The following is a 21,427-nucleotide window of genomic DNA, read 5'->3' as shown; positions in this document are numbered from 1 at the left end:
CCAAATTGGGAGTGAAGTGGAGTCAGTAGGTAATCTCAATTTTCCCTTCTCTTGACTGAGAGTCAGTGGACAAGGCTTGCGGAAAGAGAGGGAAAAAGCTGGAAAAGTGATATGCTGGAAGGGAAGGCCCAGAGCTCCATGCTGAACTGCGGGGACAAACTAAAGTCTGAGAAGTACTCCAAGGCCATTGGTTTACCTCAGGACTTGGGAGAATACACTCTGCTACAGGATCTTTTATGTTGATTGTTCTGGTATTTCCTTCATATTTCAAAATAACATATTTGTATAACCTCTTGTTGATATTTCAGTGTTAGTCATCATCTATTGTCTCCCCCCCAGCACCTTTCCCCTCTTCCACTCTCCCAATATAGTTATATTATAATTTTAGTTAGATTAGTATTTAGTGTTTATCTTATTATGGCTATGTAAGCCATTTGCTACATTATTTACTTTTCTTCCTTGCACAGCTTGTTTTCTTTTCAATGTACTTGCCCCTGAATCAACTGTAGACTCAGTGTTCCAAAGTTCTTCTTATGAAATTCTGACACATCAGGTATTAGTTTCATCTTCTGAGGAAATCTAAAGCCATTGTCTTCTATGCATGTTATATAGTTTTTATCATGGTATCTCCCTACACTGTCATCCAAGGATTCCCTTCTTCTTTCTCCTATGTTGGATCTACTTTATCCTGTATCTATGTCATGCTCTTTCTTGGTTTATTCTCTTGTTTTGGTAGAGAATATCCTTGAGTAGCTTTCTTGGAAAGGGTGCATGGAACTCAATTTGAGACCTTGAATGTCTAAAAATATATTTAATTGAACCATCATGAAGACTGCTAGTTTGGGCATACAATTATTGTGGAAATAAGTTTTCTTCAGAATTTTAATGGCATTGTTCCAATGAATTCTAGCTTCCAGTAGTATATTAAGAAGTCTAAAACCATATGGACTCCTGATCATTTATATGAGGCTTGCCCTCCTCTACCACCCTCTGCTGGAAACTTGTGGAATCTTCTAACTCCAGTATTTTAAAATTTCATGTTGATGTACCCTGCCAGGGATCTGTTTTTGTTTTGTTTTGTTTTGTTTGTTTCTCCCCATTGTCTTGGGTACTCAGTGGGCTCTTTTAATTTCGAAACTCATATTCTTCATTTCTGGGACATTTTCTTGAACTATTTAATTGATTTCTTCCTGCTATTTGCTCTATTTCTCTTTGTGGAACTTTTATTTGGATATTACTATACTTTCTGTAAGATTTCCTCAGATTATCTTTGAAACTTTCTATTAAGCTTTTATTTTTGAATGTTAAAAGATATATAATGAAGAAATTAAGTATTGTTGGCCACAGGATTAAGTCTGTAGTTAGGCTGGCTTTCAAGATCCCTAACATCTTGCCCTAGCCGTTTTGGCTCAGTGAACAGAGCGTTGGCCTATGGACTCAAGGATCCTGGGTTAGATTCCAGTCAAGGGCACATGCCTGGTTGCGGGCTCGATCTCCAGTAGGGGGCGTGCAGGAGGCAGTTAATCAATGATTCTCTCTCATCATTGATGTTTCTATATCGCTCTCCCTTCCTCTCTGAAATCAATAAAAAAATACTTTTAAAAAAGATCCCTAACATCTTGATATTTTATAACTGTGCCTACACTTAGAATGAGGTTTAACTTGTCCCATAAACCTTCAGCTCTCTTTATACCTATCATCTCCTAAAGAACTCGTTGTAGTGATCACATCTATTCATTTTGTGTATCCCAATGCCTAGCACAGTGCCTCACACATACCAGTCACACATTGTTTTACGATTGATTGCACCTACCATGGGCAAGGTGATAGGAAAAAAAAGATACAAAGACAACTCAGAAATATTCTTTGCATCAAGGATCAAATAAGTTTCATTCAGACATATAAAGAACCTTTCTATTAAGCTTTCTCTTTCTGCTATTATGTTTTTAATTTCCAAGTGCTCTTTTTAATTTTTTGAATGTTCGTTTTCCAATAGCATCCCATTATTTTATCTTTATAAATAACATTTATCTCTCATTGAGACTTTCCCTGATGACTCTATTTAAAATTGCATTCCCAATTCTGACCCCGTTATCTGTAGAATATGTTTCATGAGGATAGAGATATTTTTTCTACTTTTTTCCCCACTAGTATTTTACCAGAATCTCAAAGTGTCTAGCACATAGTAAATGTTTAAATATTTCTGGAATAAGCTGGATTATCTTTCTGACGGTATTAATAATATACATTTAAATTTTTCTCCTAGTATAGATCTAATCTTTTTTTTTGGTGTTACCTTTTTATATTTTTACTAGAGGCCTGGTGCACAAAAGTCATGCACGGGGTAGGGGGGTAAGTCCCTCATCCTGGCCTGCAATCTCTCGCAATCTAGGACCACTCGGGGGATGTTGGACATCCCTCTCGCAATCCGGGACCACTGGCTCCTAACCGCTGGCCTGCCTGCTTGCTTGATCGCCCCTAACCACTCTGCATGACTGCCTGATTGCCCCTAACCCTTCTGCCTGCCTGCCTGATCACCCCTAACCACTTGCCTGCCTGCCTGATCACCCCTAACCGCCTCTGCCTGCCTGTCTGATCGCCCCTAACCACTCACCTGCCTGCCTGATCACTCCTAACCGCCTCTGCCTGCTTGATCGCCCCAAACCACTCGCCTGCCTACCTGATGCCTCTAACCACCTTTGCCTGCCTGATCACCCCTAACCACCTCTGCCTTCCTGATCGCCCCTAACTGCTCTGCCTGCCTCATAGCCCCTAACCACTCACCTGCCTGCCTGATCACCCCTAACTGCCTCTACCTCGGCCTTTGCCACTGCAGCTTTGTCCAGAAGGACGTCCAGAATGACATCCGGAAGGTAGTTTGGCTGTCCGGTCTAATTAGCATATTATGCTTTTATTATTATAGATTGCTCTTAGATTAGAAAATTTTCTGCAGATATCTGGTGATACTTCATCATCTGTTTATATTTAAGAATGGGGGTTAAAAGCTGACTGGAGTAAAAGAATAAATAGATGGGACTTGCTATCTGTGGGCTTCATGGTAGAATGATCTTGTTTGGCCATCTTGTTGGATATCTCCTTATGTTTGTGTCTAGATCAGTGGTTCCCAAACTTATTTGGCCTACCGCCCCCTTTCCAGAAAAAATATTACTCAGCGCCCCCTGGAAATTAATTTTTTTTTAAATTTTAATAGCAATTAAACAGAAAGATATATGTATTAATGTTTCTACCCTTTTCGTAAAATATAGTAAAGAAAGGTGTAAATTAGAAACATTGAAGTTTGAAATTATGAAACTACTTATTGAACTCAGAATAGAAAGGTAATACAAAAAAAGTTAAAACAAATGCACCTGTGGCCATCACCGCCCCCTGGGATCGCTGCAGCGCCCACCAGGGAGTGGTAGCGCCCACTTTGGGAAGACTCTAGATCTTCCTTGTTGACTGGTTCAATTACCTGGAGCACACTCTTTCACTCTTTGGATGTAATAGTCTGGGAGCAGAGAGGAAGAGGGCTGGAAGAGACTCAGCATCCAGAGTACATATGTTACTAATCTTCCTGTTTTCAGTATGGCCCTCATGCCTTCATCTGGCCATCTTGGCTGGAAGCAGAAGTCAGTTTAATTAAATGGAATATTTCTCAGTCTTCTTTTAATAAAGGGTTGTTTTAACAAACACATTAATGCTGGTGCAAAGCTTTTCCCTTAAAAGCACATAGAGATTTTTTTGTTTGTGTTTTCATTTTGTTTTTAAAGTAGCTGGTAATTTAAAGGACCAGTCCATGAGGACCTGTGGAGTAGGGGCCCTGAGATGGATAATTCCTGAGGCTTTTGTCATTCTCTGTTGCTGCGTGCTTTGTTATCGAAGGCTGTTCAAGGTCTCATCAACTTTGGAGTTTTGACCCACTGATTATTTCATAACTTTTAATGAAATACAGATTGAGAGAAATCATTGATGGGTTGACATGGTTGTACCATATTTATGCACTGGCTCAGAATGAAAATCTCTATGAAATTACTGAGTTACCTTTGTGGAAAGCCCCAAACTCCATCTTCTAGCTTGTCTGATCTAGCTAGGACAAATCAAGAGTGATTTGCAGAAACTTCTATGTTCTTGGCACATTGCTATGATTTATTTTTAAGGCACAGAAAATTGTCTAAATATTAGCACACATATTACAGATTTGCAAATAAACTATATATAGTTATATAGAGCATGCTGTGCTTTTCTAAGGAGTCTGTAAAGAATGTGGTTTAACTTGCCAGTGTGTAATAATAAACTTATTTTTTGTGTGATTATGAGCTTTATTTATAATTCAATAGCAGATGTTTATTTTCATTAAGTTACAATTCTAATGTTTTTGGCTTAACTAAAATTTCCTCTATATCTCACAAAATAAAAAAAATTAGACTGAAAGTTTCTTTCTAAAGATCCTTCAGATGGGACCAGGTGATTTTAGAAACAGATTTAATTATCCATGATAATAAGGATTAGGAAGCGAAAAGGAAATTGTGATCTTTGAAGAACCCCTAAATATCATTTTAGTCCATCACTTCAGCTTTCCCTACTGCTACCAGACCCACTCACTCACAGGGCACTATTGTTGCCTTGGGATCGATCCTGGCTCTCTTAGTTTCTGCAGCCTCCTCACTGAGCCAATGGACAGTGTCATAGCCCACAGCTAGGGAGAACAAAGGATCTAGATCATTTAAAACTAAAAAATTAACAGCAGAATAACGAGCGATCGACTGCCTTTCCTGTGCTGGGTTCCAATTTTTTTTTATCAGAGTGTTTTTTCTTACCATTTTACACTTTCTTAATCACAACAGCCTATATAAATACTTGACTATTGGGTGGGATAAAAATGAAAAAAGGGATTAGAAAAAGCATGTACTCTTTTTAAAAAATTAAGCTTTTAGATGGACTTTAACAACTTAAATGCTTTTCCTGCCTTAGCCTGTCTTGCTCAGTGGTTAGAGCGTTGGCTCACAGATTGAAGGGTTTTGGGTTCGGTTTTGGTCAAGGGCACATACCTTAGTTGCAGGCTTAATCTCCTAGCCCCAGTCGGGATACATGTGGGAGGCAGCCAATTGATGTGTATCTCTCACATCAATGTTGATGTTTCTCTCTCTGTCTCTCCCCCTCCCTTACACTCTCTCTAAAAAATATCAGTGGAAAAAAATATCATCAGGTGAAGATTAACAACAACAACAACAAGTAACAAAATATGCTATTCCTAGTTAACAAGTGGAAGTTGTGTTTTGTTTTTGGTGGTCTTTAACAGTATGTTTTTCTTTTCAGCTACTAAGTCAGGATTGTTACCTCCACCACCTGCGCTCCCTCCGAGACCATGTCCATCACAGGTAGGAGACAGATGTTGATTTCTGTAAACTGTTGGGTGGTAGAGAACAGTTGTCCTACCACTGTGCTTCCTTTGTGAGGGTGGATCGCCACACAACTGGCCGGTCAGGTTTCCAAGAGCCGAGAATGGTTGAACTTTTTCTTATCTAGCTAGTCCCCTAACCTCATGTGGAAAAGGGGAAATTTCCTCAATAAGCAACAAAGAAAATGTGTACTAGTTCACTCTTGGCTGTAGAAGGTTGCATGTGGTTTTCATACAGACAGGGAGTAGTAAATGGGGAATCTCTCTAATTGAGGTGGGGGACATGGTTTTTCTGTATAGCATGTGCACTCTTGGTGCCTACAGTATAGTTTCATATGTATTTTAGGAGCTGTGTTAATTCTGAATAAACTAAAAAGAAATGCTTATTAACCTGGGGTTAGTGCTGTGGTTTGGGCCCACAGCGCTTTCTTTAGGATAGTATTTTTCCTTGGAAAAATAAGCTGAAACAGCGGGAATTGGGAAAGCATGTCACCAAAAGCTCTTTCACCTGTGAATTTATTCTGCCTTATTTACATGTGCTACTCTGGCCTTATTCATCACCATTCTTTGTAGAGTTGAAAATGAGAAGCAAGCAGCAATCTGTGGAGTGTGGTAAAGGGTGCAATAGATCCTTCTTTTCATTCATTTCTGCTTAAGAGACTTTCTATCTTTAAAGACCTTCTCTGACTTTTGGCAGAAAATGTTGGGCAATTTCTCAGTAAGTACTCTCAGTTTCTACCGTATTGCTCTGGGTAGTTCAGAGCATACCTTTCCATATGCAGCATCTCAGGACTTGCTGAGTCACTAAAACCACTTAACACTTGTTTGTCCTTTTAGAGAATTAGATGGTTTTTGGCATTCACTCAAACTTGAGATGTAAATACTGTGAGGTATTGATTTCCTGCTTCAGTTTGAAGTGGAATAAAAGCCCCGTTCTTCCTTACCACATATAAACAAGTGAGAACCTCTTTTCCAATACTCCAGCAATGGCTTTAAGAGATGTTGTTGGGTAATCTGTCAATAAGTATTTATCGAGTCTCTGCTATATATCTAATGCCCAGTTTCAGTTCCACCCTAAGCATTTTTCTGGTTATAATTTCTGCTCGTTTAATTATTGACTCTGTATATTGAGCATCTACAATAGACCAGGCATTAAGCAAAGTGCTTTCAATGCATTCTTTCATCTTCACAAAAATTCTATGGCATCGGTACTAATATTATCCTTTTTGTTTTTACAGATGAGGAAATTGAAGCATACAGGGGTTAAGCAAGTCACCCAAGGTGACATAGCTAGTAAATAGTAGAGCCAGCTCCCAAACTGAGGCCCATCTCCTGCAGATCCCTCCCCTCCCCATCATTGGAGTCAGAATGTCTCTGTATACAGGAAGACAGTGATCCATAACACTGGCAATTGAGGCTTTCACCACGTCCCCCTAAGGAGGACCTAGATGAGATGAGGCTCTGGATTTGCACCAACAGCAAACCTGGACTTTGTCACAGCAAAATTAGTGGGCATTCTGCCAGCTGCTGCCTTCAAATGGGCTTGGGAGTCACCTGGATGAATGAATGGAAGGCCTGTCTGAAAGGGCTTTTGTGACCAACCTCCTTATCTTTCTCCTGCTGTGCAAGAGCCAATAGTTACTTCTCCTTGTGCTTCTGCTATCAGCAGTCCTCATCTGAGCTGCTGGAGGTGGGCTTCCTGCTTGCTTTGGGGCTTAGTGACCCAGGATCTGACAGGAACTGGGAATTCTCAAGTCACTGTTAATGTATGAGACTGCTGCCTTGTCTGCTCCATTTCCCATCACAATGCAAACAGTAAGCCCAGCACTCAGCCCAAGCCTTCAACTCAGCTGCCTAACTATGGAGATCTTAGACTACAGAAACAGGTGTGTAAGAATGCAGGCAGGAAGCCCCCACCCCACTCTCCACCTTGTGTTCCCCAAACTACTTGTGATAAAAAGGTCTCTGGGAGACATTACTAGGGCCCTGTGGTAAGACACATTTGCAGGCTGCTGCCTCTGTGTGGCTCTGGGAGATTCCCAGTGCATATGAGCCCGTGAAAGGCTTTGAAGTCATACAATAAAGAAACCTGGTCAATTTTGTTAAAGCTGGCAATTTCCTAGCTTGTGTGACCATTCATCTCTTTATTTTAAAAATATCTATTCATATCCGGAGGGCTTAGTGGTTAGGAAACATTATTATACACCAGCCTTAAGGTATTGGTAAGAACATTTCCAAACCCCTTTCATCTGTCACCTCATCTCTATATGTGATTAAAGCTAAATTTTTATATCTTCTGCCAATAGTTTTTTTCTAGAAAATGAAAAAGAAAGTTTACTGCACATTAGCTTGGGATTTCAAGTTGTTATGTTTTCGGTTTGTTGTGTTTCCTTCCTCCCTTTCCTATTTCTTCTTGCTTACTCTCCTATGAGGTTTTTTTTTTTTTTTTTTTTTTTTTTTTTTTTTTTTTTTTTTACCACTAAATACTCTAAATTCTTCTTTGCCTTTGGACAGTCTTCCTGACTTTGGGAAAAAATATATATACAGAGTGGAGGAAAAGTAGGTTTACAGAGTGGAGGAAAAGTAGGTTTGCAGTAATTAATGAATAATCACTAATAAACTGCATTTTGCATACTCACAACTGTAAACCTACTTTTGCCCCATCTTGTACTTAACTACAGATATTTCTTTTATGGGGCTTAAACTAGGGGAGAAACCAGGGAGCCTGGTATAATTAAAATCATTATGTTTATTAGTAGTTCTGAGAAGACATTAAGAGAAATGTTTTAGAATTATTTTTGGATTTAAAATGTTATTGCTAAATGGGCAAAACTAGGTTGTAATAAATAAGAAAATGTTTTATTTCCTAGAAAGAAACACTTTTACAAACTATGTGGCCCATCAGTGATGTACTTCCAAGTTTTAAGTATATAAGAAAAAAGAGTTTGGCCCTAGTTGGTTTGGCTCATGGATAGAGCCTTGACCTTCAGACCTAAGGGTCCAGGTTCAGTTCTGGTCAAGGGCACGTACCTCAGTTGCAGGCTCCTCCATGGCCCCGGGCCTTAGTTGGGGTGCATGCAGGAGGCAACCAATGGATGTGTTTCTCTCACATCAATATTTCTTTCTGTCTTTCCCTCTCTCTTCCACTCTCTAAAATCAATGGAAAAATATCCTCAGGTGAGGATTAAAAAAAAGAGTTTATATGTTTGCAGCTGTGTGCACAAAGGTATATTTAGATCATTTCTACATATACCAAAAGTATATCTCCACTGTTATTAAGTGAGAGAGATGAGTATAGGTTTTCAGCATAAAACACAGTTTAGCTGGCCTCTACTTACACTAAGCACCACTGTGATAGGAACATCTGGATTGAGTTATACAAATGGGGCCCTGGAGTTAGGAAAAGGAATAAATTCAGAGAAACAGATCTTTTTATTTTTCATACTGTAGGTAAGATCAAGAAGGACCCAGTGACTGTGTGAAGAATCAAATGGTTGGTGTCCCCATTTTCCTGTGGACAGGCTAGAGACAGGGCATGTTATTTTGGCTCAGCTCAGAAGAGGTGACACTCTCTCTTTTTTTTAAAAGAGACTGATTCATAGCATAAATGACTAAAAGGTGATTAAAGTTAACTGTTTCATAGGAAGCAGTGTTAAAATGAGAGTTAGTTAAGCTTATTAGCTCACTGTGTGCATATAAACTAAATGAAATGCCATCTACAGAACTGGTGCTTGTCCTATAGGCCAGTTCTCTGCTAAGGGCCTAGTTAGTACTTCAGGAGCTAAATCCCTTTAATAGTGTTGATCTCATGCCAAATTTCTTATGGCAATTGTAATAGAGCTGCAGCTTCAATGTAATTATCTTTACTAAAGAAAAGATTTTTTTGATACAAAGCATAATCTGTTCAATTTTATATTAGCACCGCATTTGATGAATTTGGGCTCCCTGTAGACTAATGTGCTCAGAATTTCCCTATTTATATCACTAATGGCTCACCTTATAATGGCAGGTGCTCCTCACCAGCAGTCTGATGAGTACTAAAGTAGCATTATAAGAAGAAAGCATTATGAGGAAGCACTTTATCAATACTTTGAAGCTTTGAGAGACAGAGGAGGGTTTCATGGAAGGGCTGAGGTGACCAATGAAATGAGTTTTATTTTTAAAAGTTTTTTTTTGTTAATCCTCACCCAGGATATTTTTTCCATTTATTTTTAGAGAGAGTTGAAGGGAGGGAGGGAGGGAGGGAGGAAGAGAGAGAGAGAGAGAGAGAGAGAGAGAGAGAGAGAGAGAGAAAGAAGAGAAGAGAAGAGAAGAGAAGAGAGAGAAACATTGATGTGAGAGATACATCGATTGGTTGCTTCCCGAATGCACCCCAAGTGGGCCCGGGGATCGAACCTGCAACCCAGGTACATGCTGTTGACTGGGGATCAAACCTGAAACCCTTCAGTGCTGGGGCCGATGCTCTAACCACCGAACACACTGGTCAGGGCTAAAATGAGCTTTACAGAAACAAAATAACTTTTCTTTTTAGATGATTGAGGCATTCGGAGATTTACTGTAGAGAAAAAGAAAATGCAAAGGAACAGGCATGCAAAGAGGTCCCCATGTGTTCCAGGAACTGCCTGAAGTTTGGAAAAGCATGAGATGTTGGGGGAGAGCGATCTAGTGTTTGGAGGTGGCAGTGAAAAAACCAAGTGGCCCACTCACTCCAGTCCCATTGCTGCCAGAGCTGTGGGAGAGGAAGGGCCTCCTGACGAGAGCTCTGTCTGAGAGCAGCCCCTTAAGACAGAGCGCAGGGTGTTACTTAGCTCAGCAGTGCTCATTTTTGTGCACCCTGGAGTCATCTGGGGAACTAAACCTACTGAGGTCTGGGTCTCATACCCAGAAATTTTGGTGTGGGGTGAGGCTGGGGAACTGGGAGTTTTAAGAAGCTCCCCAGGTGATTCTGAAATGCAGCGAAGACTGAGAAGCAGTGATTTAAGGCAAGAGGAAGGATTGTTCAGTGGAGATGTTGAAATTATAGGAGATTTGTTGATGTTGTGCCATGAGTTCTTCAAGGGCACAGTGGAAGGCTTTCTTGAGTTAGGGAGGGTGGAAGGTGGGAGGTCAAATTCGACTGCACTCAGATCCCATGGCGACAAAAACCCAGATCACGACAGTGGCCTGGGACTTGTGCTTCTTGTGATGAATGATGCCCACAGGATCAGAGAACACTATGGGGAGGTTTTGCTGGAAGGACTAGTCACTGTGTGCTGCAGGTCCTGTGTGTACTGTTGTGAAGGACTAGCCATGAACACAGATGGCTAATCTCTCATGTAACTTTGTCATGTGCCTAGAATCAGGTCCCTAAGGCAATACTACACCCAATAGGAATATGCTGGGCATGCTGCTCTGTTTCAAAGCCAGGTTGCTTAGATACAGCTTTTTATAAAGTACTGCCTATGTTTCATTTAGAAGGAAAGATTGAGGCTCACATAAACTCAAATGGCCACTTGGAGGCCCTGACTTCTGAAATATCTGACAGTCTGTGTTTTAAAAAATACCCTGTCCTTGTAAATTAATATCCTGTCACTTCAAGTGTTCTTTCCATAAGTTAATGGAAATGAGAAAATTAGACTAGATGGCTCCTTCTAATGCTTATGATCTCTGTTTTTGTGTCTTATTCTTCTGTCCAAGAAAAATTTTGTTGCAAATATAGATGAAACATCATCCTACACAATTGGGGGACAAGATGGCTTAGTCTAATTTCTCCCTGCTCTACCCTGCTAAGTACAACTAAAAACCCTGGACATAATATAACAGAAGGAGGACTTTAAAAGACATAAAGAGGAAAGTAACTAGCTATGGTCTTAGGACCTGAGGAATGGCATGGCAGTGTGTTCCCTGAAAAATTTTAAAGTCTCATGTATTCTGGACTGGGCACTATAGAAGCCTACAACCTGGAACCATAAACAGACACAGGCCAAAAAAAGCCCCCTCCCCCCCAAAGTCTACTGTCTAGCCAAAGGACTGGAAAATGGATAACCAAGCTGGATATAAATCTTTGGCAATACCTGCCCTACTCTAGCCAATCACCATGGATACCCTTCCCTCTGACATCAGCAAAGACTGAGGAGTCTGGTATCTTGCCCCTTACCTGGTCGCAACCAGCCTGGGGTGGTGCTTTCCTACCTGGCAGAGATGGCTTCAACAGAGACCAAAGAGGGAATCTAGTCTCCTAACTCCAGCCTTATGGCAGCAGGTGGCTTGGGAGGCACTTTACACCCCCACAGACAGTGTCACTGGAGACCGAAACCTCTCCAGATAAGCAAAAACTCAAGGAAGTTGTCACTAGTAGACCTTCCCTATAGGAAATGCTAAAGGGAGTGAGTCTTCCTGGCTGAAATGAAAGGATACTAGACAGTACCTTGAAGCCATATAAAGAAATGAAGGATGGTAAAGGTAGCTACATTGGTAAAAATAAAAGTCAGTAGTGTTGCAGTGTGGGTTTGTAACTCCTCTTTTATATTTATATATGATTTAAATGGGAAATACTTAAAACAATAATTATATATCTGTTAATGGGCACATGTATAAATATGCAATTTGTGACAATATATAAGGGGGCAGTGGGGCTGTAAAGGAGCAGAGTTTTTGTATATTATTGAAACTAAATTGGTATTAATTCAAATTTGATTGTTAAAAAGTTATGATGTTAACTGTAATCCCTGGGTAACCACTAAGGAAAAAAAACTGAAAAAATATACAGAAAAAATGAGAAGGTAAGGAAAATGGTACACTAGAAAAAAATCAATCACAAAAGAAGATAGTGATGGTGGAATTGAGAAACAAAACAGCTATAAGATATAGAAAATAAATAGCAAAATGGCAAAACTAAATCTTTCTTTAATAGTAATTATTTTATTAAAATCTCCAGTTAAAAGGCAAAAATGGAATAGATTAAAAAATATCCAACTATATGCTGTCTGCTCACTTTAGATCCAATGATACAAATAGGTTGAAAGTAAAGGGATGTAAAGAGATATTCTATACACATAGTAACCAGAAGAGAGCTGGGGGTTTATACTAATATCAGACAAAATAGACTTTATGACAAAAATTGTTATAAAAGACACAGGACATTATGTATTGATAAAATGGTCAATCCATTAAGAAGATAAACATAATCTTATACACACCTAACAACAGAGTCTGAAAATATATGAAGCAATTCCTAATGGAATTGAAGGGAGTAATAGACAGCTCTACAGTAATAGAGACTTCAATAGCTCATTTTCAATAATGGTTAGAACAACAAGACCAGCGGTTCTCAACCTGTGGGTTGCGACCATCGGAAAACACATATAGCATATCAGATATTTACATTATGATTCATAACAGTAGCAAAATTACAGTTATGAAGTAGCAACGAAAATAATTTTATGGTTGGGGGTCACCACAACATGAGGAACTGTATTAAAGAGTCGCGGCATTAGGAAGGTTGAGAACCACTGAACTAGACAGAAGATCAATACGGAAATAGAGGACTTGAACAAAATATGTCAACTAGACCTAATAGGTATCTATAGAACACTCCACCCAAGAACAGCAGAATAAACATTTTTCTCAAGCGCACATGGAATATTCTTGAGGATAGTCCATATGTTAGGCCATAAAACAAGTTTCAATAAATTCAAAAAGTTTGAAATCATACAAATTATCTAGTCTGACCACAATGAAATAAAATCAGAAATCAATGGCAGAAGTAAAATTAGAAGATTCACTGATATGTGGAAATTAGACAACATATTATTAAAAAGCAATGGGTCAAAGAAAACAATTACAAGTGAAATACAAAATACCTTGGGAAGAATGAAAACAAAGCATAACAACACCTACAGAATGCGGTGATAGCAGTAAATTTATAGCTGTAAACACTTACATTAAGAAAGAACAGATCTATCTAGTATCTTAAAGGCATTATGCTAAGTTAAAAAAGCCAGTCAGAGAGACATATACTGTATGAATTATTTTATTTTTAAATTTTTGTTCTCTTTGTATGATTTCTTTTATATGTGGAATCTAAAAAACAAAAAAACAAAAAAAATAAAACTCATGAAAAAATCACATTGTGGTTACCAGAGGCAGGGGGCAGAGAGTAGAGGAATTGGATGAAGATGGTCAAAATGTATAAACTCCTAGTAATAAGTACTGAGTATGTAATGTACAGCACGATGACTGTAGGTAACACTGCTATATGATATATTTGAAAGATCCTTCCTAAAATTCTCATCAAAAGGAAAAATATTTTATTGTAACTATATTAGTAGATTGGATATTAACTAAACATTGTGATGATCATTTGCAATATATGTATGTCAAGTCATTATGCAGTACACCTTATGCTTACACAAAGCTATATGTCAGTTATCCTATATAATAAAAACCTAATATGCTAAGTGTCCGGTTGTCCTGTCGGCCATTCAACCAATCAAAGCATAATATGCTAATGATATGTTAAGGCTGCTCAACCACTTGCTATGACGTGCACTGACCACCAGGGGGCAGACAGTCAACCAGTCGACCAGTTGCTATGATGTGCACTGACCACTAGGGGGCAGATGCTCCAACCAGTAGGTTAGCCTGCTGCTGGGGTTTGGCCAATCGGGACTGAGTAAGATGGGCTGGATACGCCCTGGAGTCCTCCCATGGTCCCTCCCAGGCTGGCCAACTTCCTGCATCCCACCCTGGCCCCATACAGGAGCTGCCCCCTGGTGGTCAGTGCACTCCCACAGGGGGAGCACCACTTAGCCAGAAGCCGGGCTCATGGCTGGTGAGTGCAGCGAGGTAAGAAGTGAGGGGTCCCGGTCTTTGAGAACCCCGGACTGTGAGAGGGATGTCTGACTGCCAGGGGGATCGGGCCTATGCTGTCAGGTGGACATCCCCTGAGGGGTCCCAGACTGTGAGAGAGTGCAGGCCGATTTTCATGCACCGGGCCTCTAGTATCTTAATAAAACTGGAAAAAAAGAAGGGAACCAAAGCCAATAAGCTAACTTTACATGGTAAGAACTAGCAAAAGAAGAGCCTGCTAAATCCAAAGCTAGGCGAAAGAAGGAAATAAATAGAGTAGAGATGAATGAATTAGAGAATAGAAAAACAATGGAGAAATAAAACATTGAAACCAAAAGTTTTTTTTTTAAGATCAATAAAATTGACAAACCTTTTGTTAGACTGATCAAGACTGAATTTAAGTGTGTATTGTCCTCTGGTCAAAATACAAGGCTATATTTTAAATTAAAATTAGGTTTTGATAAATTTATCTCTCACTGTGGATAACATTGTTTTGAATTTATCAAAGTTGAATACTCCAGTAAAGTGATTCCGTTTTAAGTTATTTTTTCCTGTACTGACTTTGACGGTACATTTTGCTGTACTATGTTCCCTAGTTGTAGAATTGGTTCATAGATTACTCAAAGAGCTAATCATAGCTTCAGGTTGGTGTAGCATGAAGAAACAGTTGTGGTTTAGACCAACATCTGTTGATTAAATCTCCAGAGTTCTGCAAGTCCTCTTACAAGGATATATTAAAGGAATTTGAAAACTACTATTCTCAAACAGTTGGCACTGAATGAGAAATTCAAAAGGCAAAGGAAATGGCTGTAATGATAAGTTCAAGGAGAAGCGAGAGTGAGAAATAGTGATGAAATACTGGCATTGGAATAGAGGAGAAAAGATTAAGTATAAACCTCTCTTTTTTAAAGGAGCACTTCAAGTTTGCCAACTATCAACAAATGCCGTTAGAATTTATCCCAAGAACTAGTTCAAAAGAAATGAATTCTATGATGACATTTATTTTAGTATTATTGGTAAAAATAAAAAACACTACAACATAAATGTCTAAGAAGGAGGCTCTGGTTAAGGCTCTATACCCACCTAATAGAATATTAGACATCCATTAAAATGATTACATGGAAGGTATTAGAAAAGAGGGGTAACAACCACCTACAGAAATGTTTCTTGATTGCACTGCATAAAAGTGCATAGTAAACCTTGACACTAAGGTTTTCTGCTCTCTGAGGGTGATCTTGAAGATCCATGGAACATAGTGATTGACCCCTTTTCTATGGTCAGATTTTTACTCACTTTTTTAGTGATATTGGCCAGTGTTCCCTTCCCAGTGCGTCTTTGAGGTTCTTGACTCCTCAGTGAATTTCCATTAACTCTTTTTTTTTTTAATCCTCACCCGAGGACATGCTTATTGATTTTAGAGAAAAGGGAAGGGAGAAAGAGAGACAAACACACAGAGAAAGGAACATCTGTCGGTTGCCTTCTGTATGTAACCTGACTGGGGATCAAACCTGCAACCTAGGTATGTGCCCTGACTGGGAATCAAATCCACAGTCTTTCTGTATATGGGATAACAATCCAAACAACCGAGCCACCAACCAGGGCTCCACTAACTCTTATCTAGCAGTTTAAAGGGGTTACTTAAGTAACTCATTTACAATTTACCTATCTTTATATAAGTACATTCTCTATTTTCAGAAGATTCTATATGAGTAGTATATGTGTGAATTGAGGTATCCTTGAAGGTCTCAAGCTGTTTTAGTCCTAAATGTCAATGTCTACTCTTAAGCATTTGGAGGTATACTAAGTAATTGGTAGATGTTTAAATAGATGGGGAAATTAGGCAGTTTTTCTTTTAAAGATTTCCTTCTACAAGCTATCTGATATGACAATTAGAGTAAAAATAGTTATTCACAGCTGTATCAGAATAAAATGACCGTTGGGAGCTACTTTTAGAGACCATGGTTCCAGAACTTGTGATAAAATATATAATGATGCATAATCATATAGTTGGGATAGTTCCAGCAATTGTGAGGTTCAAATAAACAGCTTACTGAAATATATCAACTAGTAGTTTTTTTATCCGTGTTCTCTGGATAGTAAAATCTTACTGCCTTTTCTCTTAAATGGTAATTTTGCTGTGTATAGAATTATTGTTTGGAGGTTATTTTTCCTCAGCCATTTGAATGTATTAACCTCCTTCTCTTCTGGCATTTATTGTTGCTGCCATTGAGAATTTTACTGTCAATCTATTTTTGGTTTCTTTAGAGTTTCTTTTCTCTAGGGTGGCTTTTAAAACTTTATCATTATTTTTGATGTTCTGTTTCAATTTCACTGTGATAGGTCTAAGGCATAGATTTGAACTTATTTATTCCAAGATGACACTTGATGTGCATTTTTCCATCTGGAAAAGCACGTCTTTAATTTTAGAACACTCTTAATTGTATTTCTGCAGGTTTTGATTCTCTATTTATTTCTTCTATTTTCTTCTCAAACTCCAATTAGCTATGTTTCTATGCCTGTTAACACATCTTTTATTTCCAGTAATGGCTTTTAAAAAAATCTTTCTACTAGTATGTTGTGATCGCTCTAGGCTGGCTCTGGATGAAATTTCTGTCTCCTAAATTAATAACTCTTTTTATATAACTGTGTATAATTCTAGGTTTTATAATCTGTTTAAAAATATCAACCTATTCTTTCACTTTTCCTAATTTCTGTTACATATCTCTTTTTAAAGAATGTGTTCTCTAATTTTAATTTTGGAAGGACTCTAAACATAATTTTGTAAAGGTTATTTTAAATGTGTTCTATTTTCATTTTGACAGGAGTAAATTCATCTTTTTTGGGGTCTGTTTTTAGTGTTTTTTTCTTCTTCATGCTTTTTGGAAATTTGTTTAGCAGTCTTTTTTTTTTTTGGCTTTGTTAATCCTCACCGGAGGATATTCTTCCTTGATATTTTTTAGAGAAAATGGAAAGGAGGGAGAGGAGAGAGAAACATCAATATGAGAGAGACACATAGATTGATTGCCTCCCATGTGTGCCCCAACTGGGGCCAGGGGTCAAACCTGCAACCCAGTACATGCCCCTGACCAGAAGTTGAACCCGTGCCCCTTCTGTGCACAGGCCAACACTCTAACTGCTGGGCAACACCGGCTAGGGCTACCAGTCTTCTTTTGAATTGGAGTTTACATTTCATTCTCAGTTCTCTGAGTGCCTCTCTTTCCAGCAGTTCAATGGAGTCTCTCTCTACCGACTTCACCCCATACCCCTGAACTCAGGGGCCTCCAGTCTAGGCCCAGTTCTTACACTTGAGGTTCAGCACTTTCATCTGGTTCCGATGTCAGGGATCGTGCAGATGGCACCAGATGGTGGCTTGGCCCAAGACCAGCCTGCACTATTATATCTGCTTCTTTCTTTCCTAAGAGGATAGCCCTGAGCACCTTCACAGACTCCATCTTGGTTTTGCAGCTTACAGGTAGTGAAACACACTTTAACCTCTGGATTCGCCTCATGTGGGCATTTAAATCACTGCTATTCTGCTGTGTATCAGCTCCCAGCTGCCTCTACCTGCTTCTGAACTGTCAGCCTGGCCTACACTTTGTGATTTGGTCCCTCAGGGATCTTTATCTTGCTTCCAAGCTGTGTCTAAGCATTTTGAATTTTAACACTTTGGTGCCTATGCTCACATCTGTCATTGCATATCATTTTATGGAAGTGGAAGTTGAGGTTCAGAAAGCAGAAGTGAGATACTTGGAACCTTACAACTAGTAAGTGACAGAGCCAGCTCTGGAGAAAGGAGAGCTGGGAAAGCTGTCTGTGGAAGTGCTAGGAATTTGATGATAAGCATTTAGAGAGAAAGAAAAATCATTTATTGTGTGTCACAAAAATTAACTATAGATCTGCTAAGCAAAAGTTAATAGGAATTACTAGTCTCTGTGCCCATCAGCAATTTTCTAAATATGAAGTATTTCCTTACATTAAGCTAAAATTCTTATTACAAAGTGCCTTCCCAGTGCAGACTTACATTAATCTTGGCCAAAATAGCTTTCACATTTTGGTCAGTGCGTCACATTTGGTGTAGCAAAAGGCCAAGTGTAACCCTTATCCTGCCTCTAAAAGGGAACAAGAAGGTTACACTTGGCTTTTTGCTATACCAAATATGACATACCGACCAAAATGTGAAAGCTATTTTGGCAAAAAAGACAGAACTTCATCATCATAAATAATTATTTTCAAAATTGATTTTAGAAGTACACAAAACATAGATTCATTGTGTGATTCTTATTTATTTTATTAATTTACAAAGCACTTCAAGTATAGTGCTTATGCACCAGATACTTTTCCAACTGCTTTACACATATTAACTCATTTAATGCTAGCAACCATGTGCAATAGGTTCTGTTGCTATCCTCATTTTGAAGATAAGCAAACTAAGGCACAGAGAACTTGAGGAATTTGCCCAAGGTCACTCACAGAAAGTAAGAGTTAAAGCTGCGATTCTGACCCTGGCTGTCTAGCCCCAGAGTGCCAGCTCCTCCTACTATGCTGTGCTGTACAACCACATCTCAGAATTATTTTCTTTTTTTTAAAATATATTTTATTGATTTTTTACAGAGAGGAAGGGAGAGAGATAGAGAGTTAGAAACATCGATGAGAGAGAAACATTGATCAGCTGCCTCCTGCACATCTCCTACTGGGGATGTGCCCGCAACCCAGGTACATGCCCTTGACCGGAATCGAACCTGGGACCTTCCAGTCCGCAGGCCGACGCTCTATCCACTGAGCCAAACCGGTTTCGGCTCAGAATTATTTTCTTAACCTCTCTCTTTGTAACAACTGAGTTGACACGTTATTTTGGTCAGGAATATATTTTATGTTATGAACCTCTTAACAAACTAGCTTTATACTTCACCACTGATAGCTTGTTTTCTTTCTTGGGCTTCTCCCTCCTTATTGTTCATGTTCATGATATTTTGTACAAGTTACTTTGCTAACATAATTCCTTTGGAAGATGCTACATGTTCATGTAATAATTCATCAGGGGTTAATGGAATGTACTTACCATAGGGCCACACTTAGCTGAGAGCTGCAGGAGCACAAAGGTTGTTATATGCTCTAACCTGTAGCTCCTTCAGCCTTCCTTACCTTCGTGCCTAATGCCATCCATTCTTAGTTTCTCATAGTGTGCATGTATAACTGTGTCATTTTCTGTGTGTCTCATTTAAACCTATCTCCTCATGCTTTATTGTCAAGGGTTGTAAGCAATAGTTGGATACCATGTTTCCTATAACAAGCTAGTCCAGTTTCCCCCCTGGGGGTCAGTGATGGCTGGTTTCTAGGTTCCTGAACTAATGGAATCCTTATTTCTCTTCTCTGATCCCACAACCACACAGTGACAGAAACTAAGAAGCACTCCTAAATGTCAGGGGAGGAGCGATTGCAGAAATGGGGCAGGATGGGATGGCACTCAAATGTGCTCTGGTGTTAATGAGAAAGGACAATGGAGGTAAACCAGAGGTCAGGCCCAATGAGGCAGAGTAATTAAGAACATGGACTCGGTATTCAAATCCTCTCTCTGCCTCTTACTGGCTGTGTGTCTTTGGGCAAGTTACTTAGCCTCTCTGTGTCTCAATTTCATCATCTGTAAAATGGGGATAATGATAGTGTCTGCTCTCATAGAGTTCTTGTGATGCTTAAATGAGTTAGTATCCCTAAAGCAATTAGAACGGTGCCTAGCATATTGTCAACCCTCAATGATAATTGGCTGTTAATAATTATCATCATTCCAGGCCCAGAAAAACAGAGGCAGAGGCTAGTTAGCAAACACAGAAGAACAGATTCAGGATAGCCAGAAGTTAGTGGTCACAAGTCCACTAACTTCTTAGTAGAATCACATTCTTTCCCACTTCTGTGACCTTTCACAGGCTGGCCCTCTGCCTATATCAGGGGTCAGCAAACTACACTCTGTAGACCAAATCCACGTTATCACCTGATTCTGAAGATAATGGAAATGAGATGAATCAATGGAAAGACAGATCAATCTCCCCATTAGCCTTTTAACCCACTATCTCCTGACTCAAGGACTATAATCAATGCCCATGTCTATAGTTTGTGGCTTTGCCTTGAGGAACTTTATCTGATCAAGATGCTCTATTCTTCAGACTCCACAAGCAAAACCTTGAGCAAATATCCTTTATCCGACTGGCAGCTTCAAAAGCTTGCTGTGGGTGGTCCTTCCCAAATCCGTGTTTCTCAAGCATTATTAGAAGAAGCCAGAGTAAGGCCTCACCTTCAAGGTGAGAAAGAGGGAAATAAGGCTGTCAGTGGAAACAGGATAAAGGATTTTTTCCTTCAGACGCCCTTCTGAAGACCCTGCTCTGCTCAGCAGATACCCTAATGGTGTGTTGGTAAACCTCTCTGAAAAAACCCCCACCAAAAACAAAAAGCCCCAATATATACCTGTGCTGATGTCTTTGCTGTAAATCCTCCCATTGTGGCTGATTGCAGGTGGAGTCAGGAATAGATGTGCATCATCACTGGCTCATTGGTACCAGCATGCGCTATGTTTTTTGTTTTTGTTTTGCTTGTTTATTTGTTTTCTTGTCGTCTAGGGCACTGTTTCAGCCCAACCCCAGCATGTGCTGTTAGAAATGGGCACATTAGAGATGAATTAAGTCATTAGAGATGAATCTTCCCTCTTGTTTACATTTAACTTGTACCACTAGGTGGCACTTTAAGGACACTACAGGAAATTGGCTCTATTGGATTTATTTTTTTACTTTTTATTGAAGTATAATTTGCATATTGAAAAGTACACATTGAACGTGCAGCTCAATAAATTTTCACAAGCAGAACATGTGTGTAATCAAAACTGAAATCAAGAAACATTAGTAGCACCCCAGAAAGCTCCTGTTATGCTATTTTCATTTCTATCCCTTATTCTTAGGGTTACCACTATTCTGACTTCTAACAGCATAGATTAGTTTTACTTGTTTTCTACCTTACGTAAGTGGGACCATGCAGTATATACTCTTCTGTCTTTTTTTTTCTGAAATGCTGTTTGTGTGATTCATCTATAGTGTGTGTAATTGTAGATCACTGCTGTATAGTATTCCATTGTGTGCAAATATATCACTGTTTTCTACTTTTGGTGTACATTTGAGTAGTTTTCATATTTTGGCAATTATAAATAATGCTGCTATG

At 39.2% G+C, this 21,427-nt stretch overlaps 1 protein-coding gene across 1 annotated transcript in view; it reads left to right on the top strand.

Moving 5' to 3' along the window:
- The window catches only part of REPS2 (RALBP1 associated Eps domain containing 2), a 179,263-nt gene that overhangs the window by 131,412 nt on the left and 26,424 nt on the right, over positions 1-21,427 (top strand). The window contains exon 17 of the mRNA XM_023753740.1: positions 5,317-5,378. Within this exon, the coding sequence (XP_023609508.1) occupies positions 5,317-5,378 (62 nt within the window). The remainder of the gene's footprint in view (positions 1-5,316; positions 5,379-21,427) is intronic.

Source organism: Myotis lucifugus, unplaced genomic scaffold, assembly GCF_000147115.1.
Source record: "Myotis lucifugus unplaced genomic scaffold, Myoluc2.0 scaffold_49, whole genome shotgun sequence".
Taxonomy (NCBI): Eukaryota; Metazoa; Chordata; class Mammalia; order Chiroptera; family Vespertilionidae; genus Myotis; species Myotis lucifugus.
This window is presented reverse-complemented; position numbering and strand designations above follow the sequence as displayed.